Consider the following 21,369-nt stretch of genomic DNA (forward strand, 5'->3'; position numbering starts at 1 on the left):
TATAATCAAGATGGAGCTCAAGTGTTTCTAATTGATTAATTGACAAAAAAACAGAGCATCTGGATATCGACATAAACCTGCACCAGACAATCCATTCTCACACCAAGTCACCCTCAACACCATTACACAGAAGAACAATCTATTTGGCAAACAAACCGGTTGCTTAATTTTAAAAAAATTCACTGCACAAACAAGAATTGAACCATCACTTGGCCAACCATTGCTGCTCAATCCACGACAAAGACAACAAATAGCACTCTGATATTCTTTATTTGCAGGGGGGAAAGAAAGGTATTTCAAGCGGTTGCTTGCTTGCTACTTTCGGCATTAAATGTTGAGTCATCCAATCATTCATTGGAAAAATTGCATATGAGATGAGTGTCCTTGAATAGTTCCCTTCTGCTTTTATGATAATGTCCATCAGAGTTTCACCTCTTCACCTTGCTCTCGAGCAATAGAAGCAGATAAAATTCCAAGATCACGGTTCAAGAATGTTAATGCAGATTCACACTCCGAGATTATTCTCGTGATAGAAGAAGGCTCGCCAGCAACTGCTTCAGATGATCCAACAGCCACTGCTGCATGTGAGTCTCGGAGATTCCTCAAATTTCCCAGAAACTGTAACAAATGCAAAAGAGAACCACATTATTGGCCAATTTATTCTCATGCATATCCTCTCAATGGTACAAACACTTGCTTTTTCTCATGCTTATTCTCCTAATATATTTGAATCATTAGGCTATTTTAGGTGAGCTGAGATACAGGTGTCAGGTGCAAGAATCTATCCAAGTCCCAGCCTCATCCAATTTTCATGTCCAACAAAGTTCATATTTTTTAAATAATTTTTTATGGTATCTAATGTGGAATGGTGTTTATAAGATAGTAATGAATTTTTAATATATTGAATATGAGACATGCATAATTCGAAGGTTAGTCTTGTACTTGCAAAATTAATCAAGTCCATGTCCAACACCATATAGGACAAAGTCCCATATCCTATTTCAAGTATCAGCTACCTGACAAAGGTTCTACACAATTTTGGAAGAATCCATATGAGAGTTAAAAGGTTGTATTATATTAATAATTGCATATCTGTGCAAGTTTTGGAAGACGTACATTGAAACCATTTGAAATAATATGCACTGGCATTATGCCATGTAATAGAAAAGCCAAAATTGATTGGCAAAAGGCATAAAAATGCCCCCCAACTTTGGTCTTTTAGTCATTTGGCCCCCTCAACTTTAAAGTGGACCTATTATGCCCTTGAGTTTCAATTTTAGAACAATCACACACCTCATCTAGCAACATACTGTGTGTGAGTTACATGCAGTCTGACATGGACCCACTCATTGACTAGGCCAATGAGAGGGACGTGGAAAAAGGATTATTGCACAATAGAGCTAGGTCTCGATGCTGCAAGAGAGAAGGTGGGGCAGGAGGTGGACAACAAAGAGAAGGTCAGAGCTGGCAACCCCAGCCTTGTGGAGGAGGAAGGTGAAGACAGGGATGAGGATGCAAACCCCCTGGTAGTACTCAATGTTGTTGATTCACAACTCCTTTTGCTTGGTGCTACCATTGATTCACAAACACAAACTAGGCTAAGTTGTCGTTGATTCACGAACACAAATTGATATTTTTGTGCTCGGTGTCGCCTTTTTTGTGCAACACGAATCAATTTATCCTCAAAGTCAAATCTGCTTGATGCTACATGATGAAGTTCACTCAAGTTTTTAGCATTCAGAGCACATCAGTTGGCCTAAGCAATTTCAGACCAAGAAATTATTTGATGAGTTGCATCACAAGTTGACTGTAATGAGCACAGTGGAGTCCAACAGCTTTCTCTATCTTGGTTGCAAATATTAAACAACTGCAGATAAAAAGCTTAGGGGCATTTTACAGAGCTTCTGATTTCTATTTTCAATTTCTAGCTTTTGTTTTTGTTGGAAGATAAAAAGGATAAGGAAGAAGATGCATATGTATGAAAGGATAACAGTAAGTTAAACTCTTAGATGGAGAAGGAGTTAAACTTCTAGATGGAGAAGGAAAAAGGATGAAAGTAATCTTGGAATCAGTTGATAGTTATTGTTATCTATTGCTGTAAAGTAGGAGATTTTTTAGGAGTTTTTTTGTATATAAGTTTTCCTAAGTTAATGGAACAACCAATGGGTGAAAGAATTAACTTCCCATAACTAATTCTTTCATGGTATCAGAGCCACGTCCTTGTGGCACCTGATTTCTTTTCTCGTCTCCAACTACTTGAAGGAGTCTACAGGATGGAAGAAAAACACTTGGCCAATGAGACTTCTACCACCAATTCTCCTCTAGTGAAGGATTCTCACATTCTAACTGTTCCAACAGCCATTGAAAGTCATTCTCTCCAAATTACACAACACAAGTTGAATGGTACCAATTTCAGAGAATGGTCCCAATTAGTCTTGCTAGTTGTTAGAGGAAAAGGGAAGGAAGGCTACTTAACTGCTGTTGTTTCTAAGCCAAGTTCAGAGTCAACAACCTATGGCATATGGGAGGCTGAGAATGCCATTGTTATGGCTTGGTTGGTTAATTCAATGGAAGATTGGAAGAACCTACCTATTTTACAAGATAGCTTGAGAGATTTGAAAGGCAGTCCAAGAAATCTATTTAGACCTACAGAATACCGCCCAATGTTTCCAAATCAGATCACTCATTCGAACCACAAGATAAGGTACAAATTCAGTTACTGAACATTTCAATACCTTGACAGAATTATGGCAAGAGATGGATTTTTTTTATAAGATCACATGGAAATGCTCTGCTAATGGAAGAAAATATGATAAGATAGTGAAAAAGGAGAGAGTTTTTGACTTCCTACATGGTCTAAATTCAGACCTAGATGAGGTAAGAGATAGGCTACTTGGTACAAAACCTTTTCCATCCATAAGAGAGGTATTTGCAGAAGTTAGAAGAGAAGAAAGAAGGAAGAAGGTAATGCTTTCTGATTTAGGGCATTCCAGCAAAGAGGCCTATTCTTCATCCTCAGCTCTAATATTTTATGAGAGAAAACACCTATTTCAGCTAAAGGAGAAACAGTGGTGTGACCACTGCAATAGGCCTGGCCACACTAAAGAAACTTGCTGGAAAATTCAAGCAAGACTAGCAAATTGGAAGCCAAGGAATCAAAAGAAGGGAGGACAATCAACTTACATGGTAGAAGCTGAGAAAGGAAATTCCACAAACTTCACCTTAATAGCAAATCAATTGGAGGCTTTACAACAACTGTTAAGCCAAACGAAGGTGACTAAATCCAGTGTTCTAAAATGCTCTAGGCGATAGTCAGGCGTCAGACTGGGGCCTAGCACCTAGGATGCCTAGGCGGATTGTTGTTTTTTTTTGTTTTTTTAAATTTTTTATATAATTTCATGTTATTTTTAGATAAATCAAAATTAAAGACAAATGAAACTTATATATATATATGTTTATATATATATAAACAATAAACAATATATTTATATATATATATATAAACGGTGCCAAGGCGTTGTTTTGTGTTTTGGCCGCCTAGACACCGCTTGGGCCGCCTAGACCCAATTAATCGGGCCCGACGCCTAGGATGCCGACTTGCATGTATTCAGGGTGGCAAGGGTCTGCCTAATGCCTAGGCGGCCGCGTTTTAGAACGCTGACTAAATCTGAAAATTTAGACAACCCTAATCTGATGGTGTCTCTGGCAAAGAAAAGTAATGCTACATACTCTCTTATCTCTCAAAAGTTTCCTACAAGTTGTTGGATCATAAACACTAGAGCATCAAATCATATGACAGGCTCTCTTAATATACTGCCCGATTATGAACCTTGTGATCAACACATAAATGTTTTTATGGCTGACAGCACAATATCCTTTGCAAAAGGAAAAGGAACAGCTTGGGTAGCAGGTTTAACTCTTAAATTAGTACTATATTGTCCAGTCTCGGGCACGAGACTTGAAGTGCAAAGAATTAGAAAGATCGAGAGAGAGAGAGAATTGGGAAGGAAAATGAGAGGGAAAAGAGAGAATTCAAGAGGAAAAGATCTTCTCATTCAACATAGAAGTCCCATCCTCCTACATCTAGCCTTATATAGGCCCTTCCCGCGGTTTCATAGCGTAATCGTGAAAGTTCTAGTTCCCGCTACAAGTGGCCCATGTGGGCTACGGTTATTACAAGAATTCACTCAAAAATTACAAAACTGCCACTAGGACATAACATATATGTACTAGATTTAAAGTGTAACCTGCTTTCAGTTAGTAAACTAACTAATTAAAAGGACTGTATGGTGACATTCTTCCAATCCTATCGTGTTTTTCAGGGCCTATCCTAGGGGAAGATGATTGGCCATGTTGAGAAGAAAGGGGGACTCTATCAAACACCAAGACTTGATCATTCTACTGCATTTAGGTCACTTATTCAATCTTCTTTATCTACTATTTTAGAGTCAGATATAATGCTATGGCATCAACATTTAGGACATCCAAGTTTTGATTATCTTAGAATGTTATATCCTCCTTTTTCTAGTAATAAAATTCAAGATTTCCTTTGTGAGCATTGCATTTTTGCAAAACAGACCAAGAGCCTCATCCTAACCATGTCTATACTCCCTCAAAACCTTTTCATTTAGTCCATAGTGATATTTGGGGGCTATCTAGAACTTCGAATCTCACTAATACTTGATGGTTCAACACTTTTATAGATGACCATACAAAGATATGTTGGGTATTCCTAAAAGACAAATCTGAAACCTGTCTTGTATTCAAAAGGTTTCACCAAATGGTGTAAAATGTCTTTCAAACATCAATTTATGTGTTGAGAATTGATAATGGCCGGGAATATTTTTCTAATGAGTTCAACAAGTATTTAATTGAGCATGGTATCATTTACCAAATCTTATGCCCTTACAACCCCCAACAAAATGAGATAGTTGAAAGAAAGAATCGCCATTTGCTTGAGACAACAAGAGCCCTAATGTTCACTCATTCAGTCCCAAATTCTTATTGGGGAGAAGCTATATTGACATCTACTTATCTTATCAATAGACTTCCCTAAAAAATTCTAAAGTTTAGGACTCCTTTAGATGTGCTTCTTGAAGCCTTCCCTCATCATACTCTGAGTCCTAAACTCCCTTACTCTTCAAGTGTTTGGATGCACTATTTTTGTTCACAAAAATCAACCCACTCAGTCCAAACTAGATCCTAAATCTCTCAAGTGCATTTTTGTGGGCTACTCTCCGACTCAGCAAGGGTATAAATGCTACAATCCTAGTACCTGAAAGTTCATTGTTTCCTGTGATGTCTCATTCATCGAGAAGCAACCATTCTTTCAAGATTGTGGAAGCATAAGTATTTCTGTTATGTTTGTTTTGTTTATTAGCATTGTTTGCTAATCAGTTAGTCAGGTGCATAGCGCATAGGCACTGTTTTATTTCTGTCGGTGTTTTTGCTATTATATATAACTGCACCTCTTGCTATTATTTTGGATTGTCAGTTGTTGTAGTTCCTAATTTGTGAATCTACCGAGAGTCCCTTTCTTCCTTTTCGTAATTTCATTTTCCTGTGCCCTAGCACTTCATTACATGGTATCAGAGCCAATGGCCTGTATTTCGAATTCTACCTCTACATCTCCTCGTAACTCTTCCTCATCACTAGTCTCGCAATCTAATTTTTCTGCGGTGGCTAAAGCATTCAGTTTCATTCCAATCAAGCTCGACTCGAGCAATTACATATTTTGGAAAGCGTAGATTCTTGCGACTCTTCGTGCGTTTGATTTAGTGCCTTTTGTTAATAAGGTTTCTCCACCACAAAAGTATCTGGTGAATTCAGATTTAACATCGTTAATGGAGCAGCTGATAATGAAGTTAATCCAGAGTATCTGACATGGATGAGATCGGATCAATTGCTGCTCGGATGGCTGTTCTCCACAATCGAAAAGGAAGTTCTCGCACAAGTGATTCATTCTAAATCATCTGCTGAGCTATGGAACTCCTTAAAGAATCTTTATTCTCGACAAACTATTGCTAAGTCCTTCCAGTTAAAGCAGCAACTACGATCTCTTAAGAAAGGTGCAATGTCTGTGAATGATTATGCTCTCAAGATTAAAACTATAGGACATTCATTAGTTGCAATTGGCGAACCTTTAGATGATAAGGAATTGCTGCTTTCTATTCTAAATGGACTTGATCACGACTATGAAACAGTTGTCAGCTTAATAACCTATCAAATGGATGAGATCAATGTAGAGAAAGTGCAGTATTTGTTATTAATGCATGAGCAAAGACTGTCATCTAAGAATGCACCTTTGGTTGCTTCTAATTTTGATTCGGAGTTAACCTCTACAAAAATGGTTAATGTTGCACAAACTGCTAGAACTGGTGAATTTGTTGCTAATAGAGGAGGTTTCATGCCTAGAGGAGGAGGTTTTATTAATAGAGGAGGAAGATGACGAGGTAGATTCTCAAATAGAAGAATTTATTGTCAGGTTTGTGGAAACCGGGACATTTTGTTGACAAATGCTACCATAGATTTGACAGGAACTTTCAACGAATGCCAAATCAAGGCTTTGGTCAGTTTAATAATGGTGTTCAGTATAATACTGGTGGTTAGCCAGATTCTAAGGCATTTATGGCTGCCTTTAGTGGTTCTAATGGAGCTTGCATGAGTGATTTAGGATCAGTTTCAAGTGGTCCTTACTATAGTCACTTTTCTTCTCCACAACCGGATAATCTGTCTCATTATTCGGCATCCATTGCAGATCCTGCTTGGTTTGTTGATTCTGGTGCAACAAATCATATCACATCTAATCTAAACAATCTTTCTATTCATGCTCCTTATACTGGTGATGACAAAGTGGCTGTAGGCAATGGTAAGACTTTACCTATCTCGAATATTGGTTGCAGCAATTTATACACTCATCAACAACCTGTTTCTATCATTTCTTTACCCAATGTTTTGCATGTTCTTAGTATGCAAAAGAACTTGCTTAGTGTTTCACAACTCACTCGTGATCACAATGTTATTGCTGAATTTCATGCTACTTCTTGTTTCATTAAGGACAAGGATTCCGGGAGAGTGCTACTTCAAGGAGGTCTTAAGGATGGATTATATCGGCTGTCACTAGCTCTTGCTCATGGTGATTCCAGCAATTCCATTCATTCTCATTCTCCAAATGTATCTTTGGTGTCAAATGTTTCAGCTTTTTCAAATTGTAATCAACCCAGCTCATTTGTTCATGAGCAGCAGTCTTCCGATACTCAATGTAATATTGATAGCTTACAATGGCATGCCAAATTAGGGCATTCATCATCAAATGTATTGAGAACAGTATTGAATAAAATTCATGTTCTCTTTTCTAAGTCTGACTTATCCTTTTGTGATTCTTGTAAACTCGGTAAACTTCATCAGCTTCCTTTTGCTGATTGTGAAATTAAGGCCACAAAACCATTAGAATTGGTATATTCTGATTTGTGGGGACCCTCTCCAGCTTTATCTACTGAAGGTTTTCGATATTATATTGTCTTTGTGGATGCCTATTCTAGGTATTCATGGATATATCCTCTAAAATTGAAATCTGATGCCTTGTCTGTGTTTGTCATCTTTCACAAGTTTGCTGAACTACAGTATAATTCCAAACTCAGAGCTTTACAAACTAATAATAGGGGTGAGTTTAAGGCTTTCTTACCTTATCTTCAAAGCCAAGGTATTCAACCCAGATTTACTTGTCCATATACACATCAACATAATGGTGTAGCTGAGAGAAAACATAGGCATATTGCTAAAATGAGACTCACTTTGTTAGCTCATGCTCATATGCCATTAAAGTTTTGGGTTGAAGCCCTTCAAACTGCAGTTTACATTATAAATCTTCTACCTGCTTCCCCTCTCAAGTTTAAAAATCCATTTAAACTGCTATATCATAAATCTCCCAACTATTCTTTGGTGCAACCTTTTGGTTGTGCTTGTTTTCCTTATCTTAAACCCTACAACAAGCATAAATTTGATTTTCATAAATCTAAGTGTGTTTTCATTGGATATAGTCACACTCAAGCTGGTTACAAATGCTTGCATCCTTCAGGAAGGGTCTGTGTCTAGGCATGTTCAATTCAATCCCCTTGAGTTTCCCTATACTTCTTTGTTTCCTTCATCTTCTTCTGTTTCTAAGCCTATTTCAAGTGAGACTCAATTTGGAGGATCTACTGCTGTGTTTTCTTCGTTTCTTATTTCTTCTTATGCAGTTTCTGCTTCTTTATCTCCTTGTGTAGCTCTATCTCCGGATCCTAATCCTAATCCTACTCTATCTTTGTTTTCTTCTGTTCCACACATCGTATCAAGCTCCTCATCGTCTACTGCATTACCAGCTCAAAATCCTTCTATCCATCCTATGGTCACTAGATCTAAATCCAGAACTCTTCCTACTGTTCCTCATGCTTTGGTAAGCACTCTTGAACCTGATTCAGTTCATGAAGCTCTCTTAGACCCACGATGGGTTCAAGCTATGAAGGAGGAAGTTTCTGCTTTGCATTGCAATTGTACATGGGTTCTTGTACCATTTTCAAAGGATATGAATTTAATTGGGTGCAAATGGGTGTTTAGGATCAAGTATAAGGCTGATGGTTCTATTCTTAAATACAAGGCCAGATTAGTTGCAAAGGGTTTTCTTCAAAATCCTGGCTTGGATTATGGTGAGACATTTAGTTCGGTTGTAAAAGCTCCTACCATTCGGGTATTGTTTTCTTTAGCTGTAGCCTTTGGCTGGGATGTGCAGCAAGTAGATGTAAACAATGCTTTCCTCAATGGAGACTTGATAGAAGCTGTGTTTATGACTTAACGAGAAGGTTTTGTTAGCTCTCAGTTTCCCTCACATGTTTGTCAGCTGAAAAAGTCATTGTATGGTTTTAAACAAGCACCTAGAGCTTGGTATAATAAGTTGAGGATGGCTTTACAGAGCTGGGGTTTCACTAGGGCCACATTTGATGCGTCGTTATTCATTAAAAGGACCTCTTCTTATGTTTTGTTCATTCTGGTCTATGTGGATGATATATTGCTTACTGGTTCGGACAGCCTAGCTCTCAAATCGTGTATTGCTGATTTAGATACACATTTTGCATTAAAGACTCTCGGTTCAGTCAATTATTTTCTTGGATTTGAGGCTTTTCGAGATGCAAGTGGGTTGTACTTGACTCAATCTAAATATGGGTTAGAGTTGCTGAAAAAGGCCAACATGCAAGATTGTAAACCCTGTGATACACCCATGGTTTCAGGCGTTCCTTTGATTGATGAGGGTGATATATTTCCTAATCCTTCTTTGTATAGAACTCTCATTGGATCTCTTCAATATCTTACCTATACACGTCCTGATATTGCTTTTGTTGTTAATAAGCTTAGCCAATACTTATCTGTTCCTAAAGTTCAACACTGGACTGCATGTAAAAGGCTACTTAGATATATCAAAGGAACAATTGGATTGGGTTTGTGGTTTTCCTCATCTATCGGTGATTTGTCTTTAAAGGTTTACACTGATGTAGACCATGCTGGCTACAAAGAAACTTGGCAATCAACAATGGTTTCAGTGTGTTTCTTGGCAACAACTTGATTATATGGGGTTCTAAGAAGCAATTTGTGGTGGCTAGATCAGTAGGAGAAGTTGAGAATAGAGCTATAGCTTTAGAAGTTACTGAACTATTGTGGCTGAGATCTTTATTTACCGAATTGGGATATCCAGTGCATGCTACATCTGTGGTTTGGAGTGATAACTTAGCAGCAAAAAGTATGACTGAAAATCCTGTGTTCCATTTTAGAACCAACCACATTGAAATTGATGTGCATTTTGTGCGTGAAAGAGTTGAGAGTGGTGAAGTGGAAGTTCGTTATATTTCTACAGAATTTCAGATTGCTGATGTGTTCACTTAAAGTCTGGCTAGAGATCGGTTTTGGTTTTTATGCTCTAAGCTTGGTCTAAAGGTGTCTCCTGTGCAGCAACATATTTCTCCTACATCATCCTGTTTAAATCGGTTGAAGATTACAAAATGTTCTTCTCCAGAGAAGTCTGATTTGAGGGGAAGTGTGGAAACATAAATTGCATGTTCCAAAGAGGAGTTTGCTTTGAGGGGAGGTGTGGAAGCATAAGTATTTATGTTATGTTTGTTTTGTTTATTAGCATTGTTTGCTAATCAGTTAGTCAGGTGCATAGCACATAGGCGCTATTTTATTTCTGTCGGTGTTTTCGCTATTATATATAGCTGCACCTCTTGCTATTATTTTGGATTGTCATTTGTTGTAGTTCCTAATTTGTGAATCTATCGAGAGTCCCTTTCTTCCTTTTCGTAATTTCATTTTCTTGTGCCCTAGCACTTCATTACAAAGATCACTCTCAGCAAGAAAACATTAGTGAAACAACAAACCATTGGGATCCAATGATGCCTACTTCAGATTGTTCCACTTCCTTACCTACACCTATTTATGATGGTGACTCACCCCAACTTATACCTGAATTTTGTTAAGCTCCTATTTCTCTTACCCAAAACCATCAAGGGGGAGAGAATAAGGAACACCAAAATCAGGAGGATGATCAGGTTCAAAGTAAACCACCATTGATGGTTTACTCAAGAAGACCTCGTGACCCTCAGCCAGTCATATTATTTGAACCAAGGATAAGTCTAGAAAGAACAACAGCAAGAGATGTTGAGGTTCCTAACAAGGAAGATGACAAAGGAAGGAAGAAAGAGTATGATTTGGATATTCCTATTGCTCTAAAGGGGTTAGATCCTGTACTAAGCACCCCATTTCCAATTTTCTGGGATACTTAAAACTATTTCCTCAGTTCAGAGCATTCACAGTCAATGTTGATGATGTGGTTATTCCTTAGGATATCTATCATGCATTACAGGAGAAGTGGAGAACAACAGTCATGGAAGAGATGCAAGCTTTGGAAAAGAACAATACTTGGGAGATAGTGAGACTGTCAGATGGAAAGAATATAGTAGGCAACAAGTGGGTGTTCACAATGAAGTACAAATCAGATGGAAAGATTGAGAGATACAAGGCAAGATTTGTAACTCAAGGTTTTACTCAAACTCAAGGCCTTGACTATGAGGAAACATTTGCACTTGTGGCCAACTTAACTCTATTCGGGGTGTTATTTGTCGTGAATCAAGACCATAAATCAGGAAAAGTTTCTTTGCTATAAATCAAGGAAGAAAGATTAGCCATAAATCAAGGAAAGAAGATTTGTCAATTAGCATGTGATTAGATGTAATTAGCTATTATTTATGCCTTAATTATAGTACAAGTTACTATAAATTTCAAGGGAAGGATGCTATACCTAATATAGAATTCTACTCTTAAAAAGTGTTTTCTCTCTTTTCTATCTTGTTCAACATTGTTTTTCTCTTTTTTCCACATGGTATCAAAGCGTAAGAAACCCTAGGACTCTTCTTTTTGAGCCTTTATCGCTGACTACTCTTCTACTGCTACTGATAGACATCATGAGCAGCCTTCATTGCTACGATAGTACATTATTTCCCATTCCTCCCTTGGCCCTTCCTATTAATCGGAGATGTCAGCCACCACTAATGAAGCTAGTTCTCACGATACAAGAGAGACACCGGCACCCATAATGCTTCAGCTGTCAGGACTCGGGAGAACTACAACCAATCAATACTGCCTATTGGTTGGATGGAAGAAATTATTTTAAATGGTCCTAGATGATTTGAACCATTTTGAAAGGAAAAGGGAATATTAACCATATTATAGGAATCAGACCAAAGAAAGGAGATCCAGCCTATGCGACATGGGATAAAGAAGATTCCATGATCATTGCATGGCTGTGGAGTTCCATGGCTCCCGAAATCAGTGATACTTGCATGTTTTTGTCAACAACAAAGGAGGTTTGGCAGTCTATCCAACAAATCTACTCGAAGGTGAAGGATGCAACCCAGATCTACAAGTTGAAGACCAAAATAGCTGCAACAAACAAGTTAACAGAACTGTCACCGAGTATGCGAATTTCCTAAAGGATTATGGCAAGACTAATGCCTTGTCTTCATCCTCATAATTTATATCTATATTCTCAAGATCAAGACAGAGTTTATTAAACTCGTCAATATGATTATGCAATTTTTGACCATTATGCATTTTAAATGTAAAGAACCTAGCCTTGAGACATAAACGGCTGGACAAGGACTTGGTCATGTAGAGTAGAGGCTTTCCAGCTCGAGCCAAATTGGACACCTCTCTTAGTACCTTGTCACCAAGGCTTAGAATCAACGTGTTGTAGGCCTTCTTGACGATCTCCTTCTTTTGTTCTGTCGTATAGGTCTTAGGCATCTTGTCCTCTCCTTCCAATACCTCCCTCCTCAAGGCCAAGATTGCTGAGGAGTGCACACAACTTCATCTTCTAGAGGGAAAAATCATTTTGCCTGTCGAATTTCTCTATATCGTGTCTAGAAGCGGATGAAATGGAAGCCATGATCGCCTAATAGATTGCGTCTCCTTGAGTTTTTTCTTGAATTCTTGGATGTGGGAGGAACGGATGCTCTGATATCAGATTGTTGTGACAATTCCCGTCCACACTCACTCAAATCTCCCTCTAGACAGATACAATCCCTCACACACAGATAGGACAAAAAGTAGGATACAAGAAAACAATATAAAGACAAAGCGCACACACACAAAGTGATTTATCCTGGTTTAGAACTCCTAATGGAAAACCTACATCCAGACTGGGATGATCTTGTGCTTCACTATCTTGAAACTAGAAAACCAAGATTACATGCACTAATTACACTCACAGCCCTATTACCAAGCTGCCTTACTCGGAGATTACAAAGCAATGAACACTTTCCTCTCTCGCACATACACAACACATACTCTTTCTCAATGTTAGAATTAGTATATTATATACAGTGTTGTACATATATATATGTGTGTAATATATATATAATAGAGATAGGGTTGTACCTAGTGCTTTAGCTAGTTGTACCTTATTGGTATATATAGATATACCACATTGTGAATAAGGAAACAAGACATTTTTCTCTCAAAATATCACATGGTATCAAAGCCACAAACTCTCTAGACCCAACCACCGCTGCTGCCATCGAACACCGCCAACAGTCAAATCTCCATCATTAGTCAGTCCTCTCCATCTCGGTCGTCATTGGGCTCTCCATTATCATCGGTCGACGGCCTCTTCACCACACCATCACCGCCTCCGCTATCTCTCTTGGTTGTTTCTCAGATCTTGTTCGTGTGGCTGTCCGGTTCTCAGATTTGGAACATTTTGTTGCCGTTTCATCTTCCATCACCAAGATCCACGCCTAACTCTCTCAGATCCAACCGTTCCAGTCCAAATCCAACTGTCGTTTATCAGAATAAGTGGTTGGTTTCATAGATCTGGCCGTTCCCGTCTAGATCCAACCACTCCCGTCTCAGGTCTCACAACCACTTATTAGATCTCATGGTTGGTTTCTTATATGTGGCCGCCAGTCTTTAGATCCCGCCATTATTTCTCAGATCCCGCTGTCAATCTATCAGATTTGACTGCCAATCCCTCAGATCTAGTCAGATTTGGTTGTCGAACCTCAAATCTAGCCCTGATCTGCTTCTTCCTGTGACGGTGAGCCCAGATTTGCTTCTAGCCATCCTTCTTCTTCACTTTTGTGGCAATCTATCAGACCATTGGCCTCAAATCTGGGTTTTATAGTTTCAGATCTAATTTGCAGCAACTTTCTTTTATTTTAGATTTGGTCTCCACAATTTTAGATATGTTTAAGATCTAATTTGCAGTATTGTTTAGTTGTTTCAGATCTGATTTTTCTTTGCAATCTCAAATCTAGTTTGGTTGGGCTTGGTTTTCACTATAGAGTATAACCTCTTCAAATCCTGAAGTTTTGAGCACCCCTTCTCTTGATGTTGTGACTTTCTCTTCACCTATGTCTATTCATGTCCCTGTATCGTGTTTATCCGGTATTACAACCATTACTACTGACAAATTGAATGGTAAGAACTATATGTCTTGGTCAGCATCTGTTCGAATGTGGTTTCGTGGCCATGGTGTTAATGACCATTTAACTAAGAGGCTTTTTGACACTGTTGAAGCAGATAAGACTGTATGGGATCGCATCGATGCACAGTTGGTTACGTTGTTATGGCAGTCCATAGATGGTGATTTAATCCCCTTATTTCGTGTCTACGAGAACTATTTCGATATTTGGTCTCATGCTCAACAGCTATATACTAATGATATCATGCGTTTATACACTATCATTAGTAATTTATTCAGTATTAAAAAGGGGGGACTCAGATATGCCTTCTTACTTGGGTAGTATCCAGTCTGATGCGACAAATTTTAATGCTATGCTCTTAGTTATAGCCGATCTCAATGAACAGATGAAGCAAAGGGACAAGTTGTTTATGGTACTTACCCTGGTAGGCCTTGGGCCCAATATGGAGGGCGTTTGCACTCAGATCTTGAGTAGTCCCACTATTCCTACCATGGAAGAGGTGTTTGTTGGGATCCTCCATAGTACACAAACATTTTTTGAGGCTTCAGTTGGAGAGCGATCTAGATCTTCCTCTATGATTGGACTTGGAGGTGGTCGTGGACGTAGTGGTAGGTGCCCTTATTGTAATTACTGTCATCGCCCTGCTCATTATAAGGATACATGTTATGCACTCCATGGTCGCCCTCCTAAGGCCAATGTTGCAATTCCTAAGAGTATGGACACAGTCCGTGGTACGTAATATCTCTCACACTGAGTGACCAGCCTCTACACATGCAATCTCTGCTGAGGAGTTGGCTGAGTATCGTCAGCTTCGGGCAACTCAGCAGGCCTCATCTCCTGTATCTTCTATTGCCCATGGATCTACTTCTTCTACACAGTCATCTAATAGTACTCCTCATATTTACGTTACTCGTTCTCAACTTAGTCCTTGGATTCTTGATTCAGCCGCTTCAAAGCATATTTCCGATAATAAGTCCTTATTCTCTCATTTTGATTCCTCTACGTCCCTTCCTCCTATAACTGTAGCTGATGGGTCTAAAACCCTTCCCACTGGTATCGATAGGGTTGATCCACTTCCGCCTATTCTTTTAATTCTGTTTTACATGTCCCTAGTTGTCCATATAGTCTCATTTCTATTCGTCGTCTCACTCATTCTTTAAACTGTCATGTTATCTTTGATTTTGATTCTGTTTTTGTGCAGGATCGAGGTACAGGACGAACAATTGGCATTGGATGTAAGTTTGAGGGACTTTACCATCTTGCCCTATCGTCTTCTATGGCATCTGCTTGAGCTACTACACGGGGCATCTCCTCTTCAAATTCATTCACGGCTTGGTCATCCTCACTTATCTACTCTTCGACAGATAATTCCTTCATTGTCTTCACTGACTGTTCTAGAATGCGAGTCTTGTCAACTAGGAAAATATGTTCGTTCTTCGTATCCTAATCGTCTTAACAAACGAGCTGATGCTCTCTTTGATCTTGTCCATTCAGATATTTGGGGTCCTAGCAGAGTCAAGTCTAAACAAGGTTTCTCCTATTTTGTTACATTCGTTGATGATCATTCTCATTGTACTTGGCTTTATTTAATGAAAGATCGTACTAAATTGCAATCTTTATTCACTTCCTTTTGTAATGAAATTTCTACTCAATTTGGTTGTTCCATTTAGATTCTTCACAGTGATAATGCCAAGGAATATTGTTTTCATGCATTTCAGGCTTTTCTCTCATCTCGGGGTATTGTTCATCGGTTTTGTTGTCCTTATACTTCTCAACAAAATGAGGTGGTAGAACGTAAAAATTGCCATCTTATTGAAACTGCTCGAACACTTCTCCTTCACATGTATGTTCCTCCTATCTTTGGGTATGCCGCTCTTCTCACTTCTAGTTATCTAATCAACCAGATGCCATACACTATTCTGAATAGGGCCATTCCACATACTTTACTTTTTCCCCCTTCATGTCTTCGAATCAACTTGTTTTGTCCATCTTCTTTCCCTTGGTTGTGATAAATTATCTCCTCGCTCGATCAAGTGTGTGTTCCTAGGCTACTCTTATCATTAGAAGGGATATAGGTGCTACTCCCCTGAACTTGGTAGATATTTTCTCTTTTCTAATGCCACATTCTTCGAGTCTACACCTTTTTTCTCTTCTTTGTCTGATGGGTCTTCTTCCTCCCTTTATGAGGTCATACTTGTCCCTTCTTTTCCTTCTCTAGTCCCAATACCTGTTTATGCTCCTCTCTAAACTTATCAGCATCGTTCTAAGCCTCCATCAATGCCTTTAGATCTTGTTCCTCCTATTGCAGATGATGGTATTTCTCCAGACTCATGTCTTCCTCCAGATGGTGCCATTATTCCGTCTCTCTCCGACTCTGCCCAAGTTCCTGTTCACCGTGATACATGTTCCACTCGTAATCCTCATCTGATATATACATTTGTGAGCTATCACTGTTTATCACCTGTTTATTCTGCTTTTGTCTCTACTCTTTCGTCTGTTTCTATCCCTAAGACAAATACTGAAGCTCTTTCTCACCCTGGGTGGAGACATGCTATGGATGAGGAGATGTCTTCTTTGTTAGCTAATGAGACATGGGATCTAGTTCCTCTCCCTCCGGGGAAGTCTACTGTTGGTTGTCGACAGGTGTTTACAATTAAGTTGGACCGGATGGTCCTATTGATCATCTAAAGGCTCAGTTGGTTGCTAAGAGCTATACTCAAATTTTTGGCCTGGATTATAATGATGCATTCTCTCTTGTGGCTAAGATTACTTATGTTCGTGTTTTTCTTGCTATAGCTGCTATGCAACAATGGCCTCTTTATCAGCTAGATGTTAAAAATTATTTTCTTCATGGCGACCTTCAAGAAGAAGTGTATATAGAGTAACCTCCTGGTTTTGTTACTCAGGTGGAGACCCGACTGGTATGTCGCCTGAAAAAGTCCTTATATAGTCTGAAGTAATCTCCTTGGTGCTGGTTTGGTCGCTTCAGTTCGGTCATCCAATCTTTTGGTATGAGTAGAAGTGAAGCTGATCATTTTGTTTTCTATCACCATTCTCTTGGTGGAGTCATATTATTAGTGGTGTATGTAGATGACATTATTATCACAAGAGATGATGACGTTGGTATTGGGCAAGTGAAGACTCACTTGCATTCTTATTTTCATACCAAAGATATGGGCAAGTTGAAGTATTTTCTTGGCATTGAGGAAGTATGCCTTGGCATTAAGGAAGTATGCCCATGGTGCATGCATCTCTCAAAGGAAGTATGCTTTAGATATTTTGGAAGCGACCGGTATGCTTGATTCCCGGCTTATAGATACTCCTATGGATCTTAATGTTAAGCTTGTACCAGGACAGGGGGAGCCATTGGAGGATCCTTGGCGATATAGGAGACTGGTTGGGAAGCTTAATTATCTCACCATCACACGACCAGACATCTCTTTTGCTATTAGTGTGGTAAGTCAATTCTTGGGCTTTCCATGTGATGGTCCCTGGCACGCTTTAATGTGTATCTTGAGATACATTAAAAGTGCTCTTGATAAAGGCTTGTTGTTTGAGAACAAAGGGCACAAACAAGTTGCTGGATATTCTGATGTAGATTGGGCTGGTTGTCTCACAGATAGACGCTTTACCTCAGGTTATTGTATTCTGATTGGAGGAAATTTGGTGTCTTGGAAGAGTAAGAAGTAGAATGTGGTGGCTAGATCTAGTGCAGAAGCGGAATATCTGGCTATGACTTAGCCACATGTGAGTTGATTTGGCTCAAGCAACTTTTTACGAAGTTAAAGTTTAGAGATTCAAGACCTATGCAACTTATTTGTAATAATTAGATGGCTCTTCATATTGCCTCTAATCCAATTTTTCATGAGCGGACCAACCACAGAGATAAATTGTCACTTTGTGAGACAGAAATTGATTTCTAGAGAAATTAGTACATCATTTGTTGGGTCTAATGACCAGCTAGCTGATCTTCTTACCAAGCCGTTAGGGGGTCCACGACTTGCTTATATTTGTACCAAACTAGGCACATAATATATATGCGCCCGCTTGAGGGGGAGTGTTAGAATTAGTATATTATATACAGTGTTGTACATATATATATGTGTAATATATATATATAATAGAGATAGGGTTGTACCTAGCGCTTTAGCTAGTTGTACCTTATTGGTATATATAGATATATCACATTGTGAATAAGGAAACACAACATTTTTCTCTCAAAAGATCACACTCAAGATAGAATGAAAACTGATTAGAAGAAAATGAGACCCCGAACCCTCTATTTATAGACTATAGAGGGCAGGAATTATAAGGATACTAACCTCGGTAGCCGCCTTGTACACGTGAGAGTTACTGTTACAATCCCAAACTACCAATCTTCTAGAAGTTTTAATCTAATTCCTTCTCTTCGAACTTCCTCTCCTGTGACCATATGTCTAATCCTTAGGCAAATACTTCAACAACTTCTTAAATCAGAAAATAGAAGGCCCATAGTGGACAGGTTGAGTTAGATGCTTTCTTTAATGTAGAAGTAAATTTGATGATGAATTATTTGATTAATAAATACTCAGACAGATTTGTACATGCTGGAGGAACAGAATGAGTACCAAGAATATTAGGCCATCTAGCAAAGTTCTAAAGGGCCTTCCTTAATATTGTTCTTAATTATTGTCATTTTCATTTTCTAAAAACCTTTTCAGATCACTTAACTTATGAAAGAAACTGTACCCCAAAGAGTTACCTTGACTCAGGGTTTTCCTTATTCTTCACTTTCTAGGATCGATCTTTATCTTAGCTGGAATCTTGAAGGAATGTAAAAGAGTATGATTTTGATCCTGTGTCAAGGGAAAATGACAAGATAGGACATGAAGTTGATGAGCTTCAAGTTGTTAGCTGGAATCCTGTTAGTTCTTTCCATCTCCTGGCCAGGGTTATGTACTTATGTTGCACAATATAACTGTTGTACATCCCACATGTAGTTGCAGTTTCTTCATCAAGTAAAAATGTTGCTCATTTCAAACAGGAAATACACAAGTCTAGCAACAACTATATTTTGCCCCTCTCACATTCAAGACTGGAAGGCCAAATCAGAGATGCATATCTCAACATTCAAGCTTGATGAGAAGTATGCATCAAAAAGAAAGTACAACGAGAAGTAGAATTACAAGGTGGAAAGTAAAAGGCTGGAAGTGTAAATATACAGAGTATTCAACTGAGTTACCTTCAAGAGCATCTTGTATGCCTCCAACAAGCGATTAGCAGCCGGGCCAAACCCGTGAAGCTGTGGTACCTCCATCATATGTGTCCAAGGACGAATTTCCTACATAAAGAAGAAAACAAGTACCCAAAATATAGTAGCTGATGTCCACAAGCCAGCAAAGTGGAAATGCAGATTCCATAACATAACATGCCTGGTTGCCTGTTAACCATGAGCATGCACACACAACATCCACTATTTACAAGACCTTTTGCCAGTTAAGGTTCTTCAAGGCTCATGTTAAAAACAACATAAACATGCAGAAAAATTGAAATTTTTCCCCAAGGACTTGTACTAAAGTTTAAGCTGAAACCACTCCTATGCCAACCAGAAAGCATGAGTTTGTTATTACATCAACAAGACCGAGGATCATGTTAACAACTGTAGAATTCAACAGAACGCATTAGTTGATGGCATTCTAAGAGCATGGCAATATTCAGAATAAAGTTTTCAAGCATTCAAATGAAAGCAAGAGCAAGTCTGCACCTTGGTATAAATCACGTTGAAGGATCTTGCAGTTTCTAAGAAAGATTCCAGATGTGCTCGTAATTTTACTTCCACCTCTGCATAGTTCTCATCAGGATTATACGCATGCTACAAAAAACAGAAAAATCAAGGAGATATTTATTTTTCTCACAGACAGAGAGGGAGCAAACCAAAGAAACATAAACAAATGAGCCAGATGATTATGACCAAGGACATATTTCCCTCTTTCATTTTTTCCCTCTCCTCTATCTCTATCCCTCCTTTCTCTGGGGTAAGCAAACAGGAAAAAGAAAAATAATTCATGAAATTTCCATTTGCTAACCTAGGACTACTTATTAATGTTGAGGCACTTCATGAAACTTCAAAGATAATGACCAGAAGCAAGGAAATTGTTGCAATTTTGTAATATGGCAGGTTCAAACATGAGGAAGTTTAGGGGATGGCAAAATTAGAACTGTACAACATAGACAGAAGCTTAAATCCAAATAAATAAGGATAATCTCTTTATAAAGTAAAACCAACACAACAATTTCTGTACAATGTCTATCTAACAAAACAAAACAAGATGAAGGACCAAGCTGCAATCAAGCTCCATTAGTAGATGAATAAAAATTCAAAAGATCACAATAAAAGCAAGTTCCAGGACTTGGGATAAACCTTTGATGCCAAATCATCTACCATTTCTCGGAGATTCAACAGTCTATTTGATTGGTCAGCCAGTTGTTTTTCCAAATCAGAAATATCTGGTCTGCAAGTAAACTTCGATTAAGGGAACAGATGGTTACTAAATCTGGTCAGAAACAATGTTAAGAATTATGTGATATTTTGCATGTAAAAGCAATTACTAGTCCGATGGCATGGCATTAACAGAAACGTAGCACAAGTAGACTCCTTTTCAAAAGGCAGCTTGAAATGGATATTCCTTTAACTACTAGATACAGATGATGAATCAAATGTACAACAAAATCCAGCACTCATAGCTAGTCTCAGTGCCTGTTTAGCCATACAGATGATAAATTTTGTACTGTTTGGCCAAAATTTAGAAGTGCTTTGAACGATAGCAAAAGCAGTTTTTCTACCATACAGCAGAAGCAGAAAGTTAAATTATGAACAGGCAACATTAACCTCAATAAAGATTTACATTTACAACTATTCTTCTTCCTCTATACATTGAATATATATGTGTAATACATTTATTCTAGGTGGGTTTAATCCTCGAACCCTTCATTCTAGGTGGGTTCAAACTAGAATGGTTCATTCTGTTTCAATCTTCGAAGTGGTTTTGAACTAGAATGGTTCATTATGGTTCAATCTTCGAAGCCAAATGGCTTCATTCTAGAATGAACCCAAATGGGTTCAATCTTCAAACTTTTCATTCTATGCGGGTTCAAACCAAAATGACTCATTCTGGTTCAATCTTAGAAGCCAAATGGGTTCCTTCTAGAATGAACCCTATTGGATTCGAACTATAACGAACCCAAATGGGTTCAATCTTCAAACCCTTCATTCTAGGTGAGTTTGAATCAAAATGGTTCGTTATAATTCAATCTTCAAAGCCAGATGGGTTCATTCCAAAACGAACCTAGATGGATTTGAACCAAAACAAACCCAAATGGATAA

At 38.5% G+C, this 21,369-nt stretch overlaps 1 protein-coding gene across 1 annotated transcript in view; it reads right to left on the reverse strand.

The window, feature by feature from the left end:
- Positions 1 to 21,369, reverse strand: part of LOC127787247 (AUGMIN subunit 7) — a 37,753-nt gene continuing 16,384 nt past the window's right edge. The window contains exons 6-9 of the mRNA XM_052315202.1: positions 20,407 to 20,497; positions 19,750 to 19,857; positions 19,228 to 19,326; positions 1 to 618 (exon numbers count right to left, since the gene is read on the reverse strand). Coding sequence (XP_052171162.1) covers positions 421 to 618; positions 19,228 to 19,326; positions 19,750 to 19,857; positions 20,407 to 20,497 — 496 coding nt within the window. The 3' untranslated portion in view covers positions 1 to 420. The remainder of the gene's footprint in view (positions 619 to 19,227; positions 19,327 to 19,749; positions 19,858 to 20,406; positions 20,498 to 21,369) is intronic.

Source organism: Diospyros lotus, chromosome 12, assembly GCF_014633365.1.
Source record: "Diospyros lotus cultivar Yz01 chromosome 12, ASM1463336v1, whole genome shotgun sequence".
Classification (NCBI taxonomy): Eukaryota; Viridiplantae; Streptophyta; class Magnoliopsida; order Ericales; family Ebenaceae; genus Diospyros; species Diospyros lotus.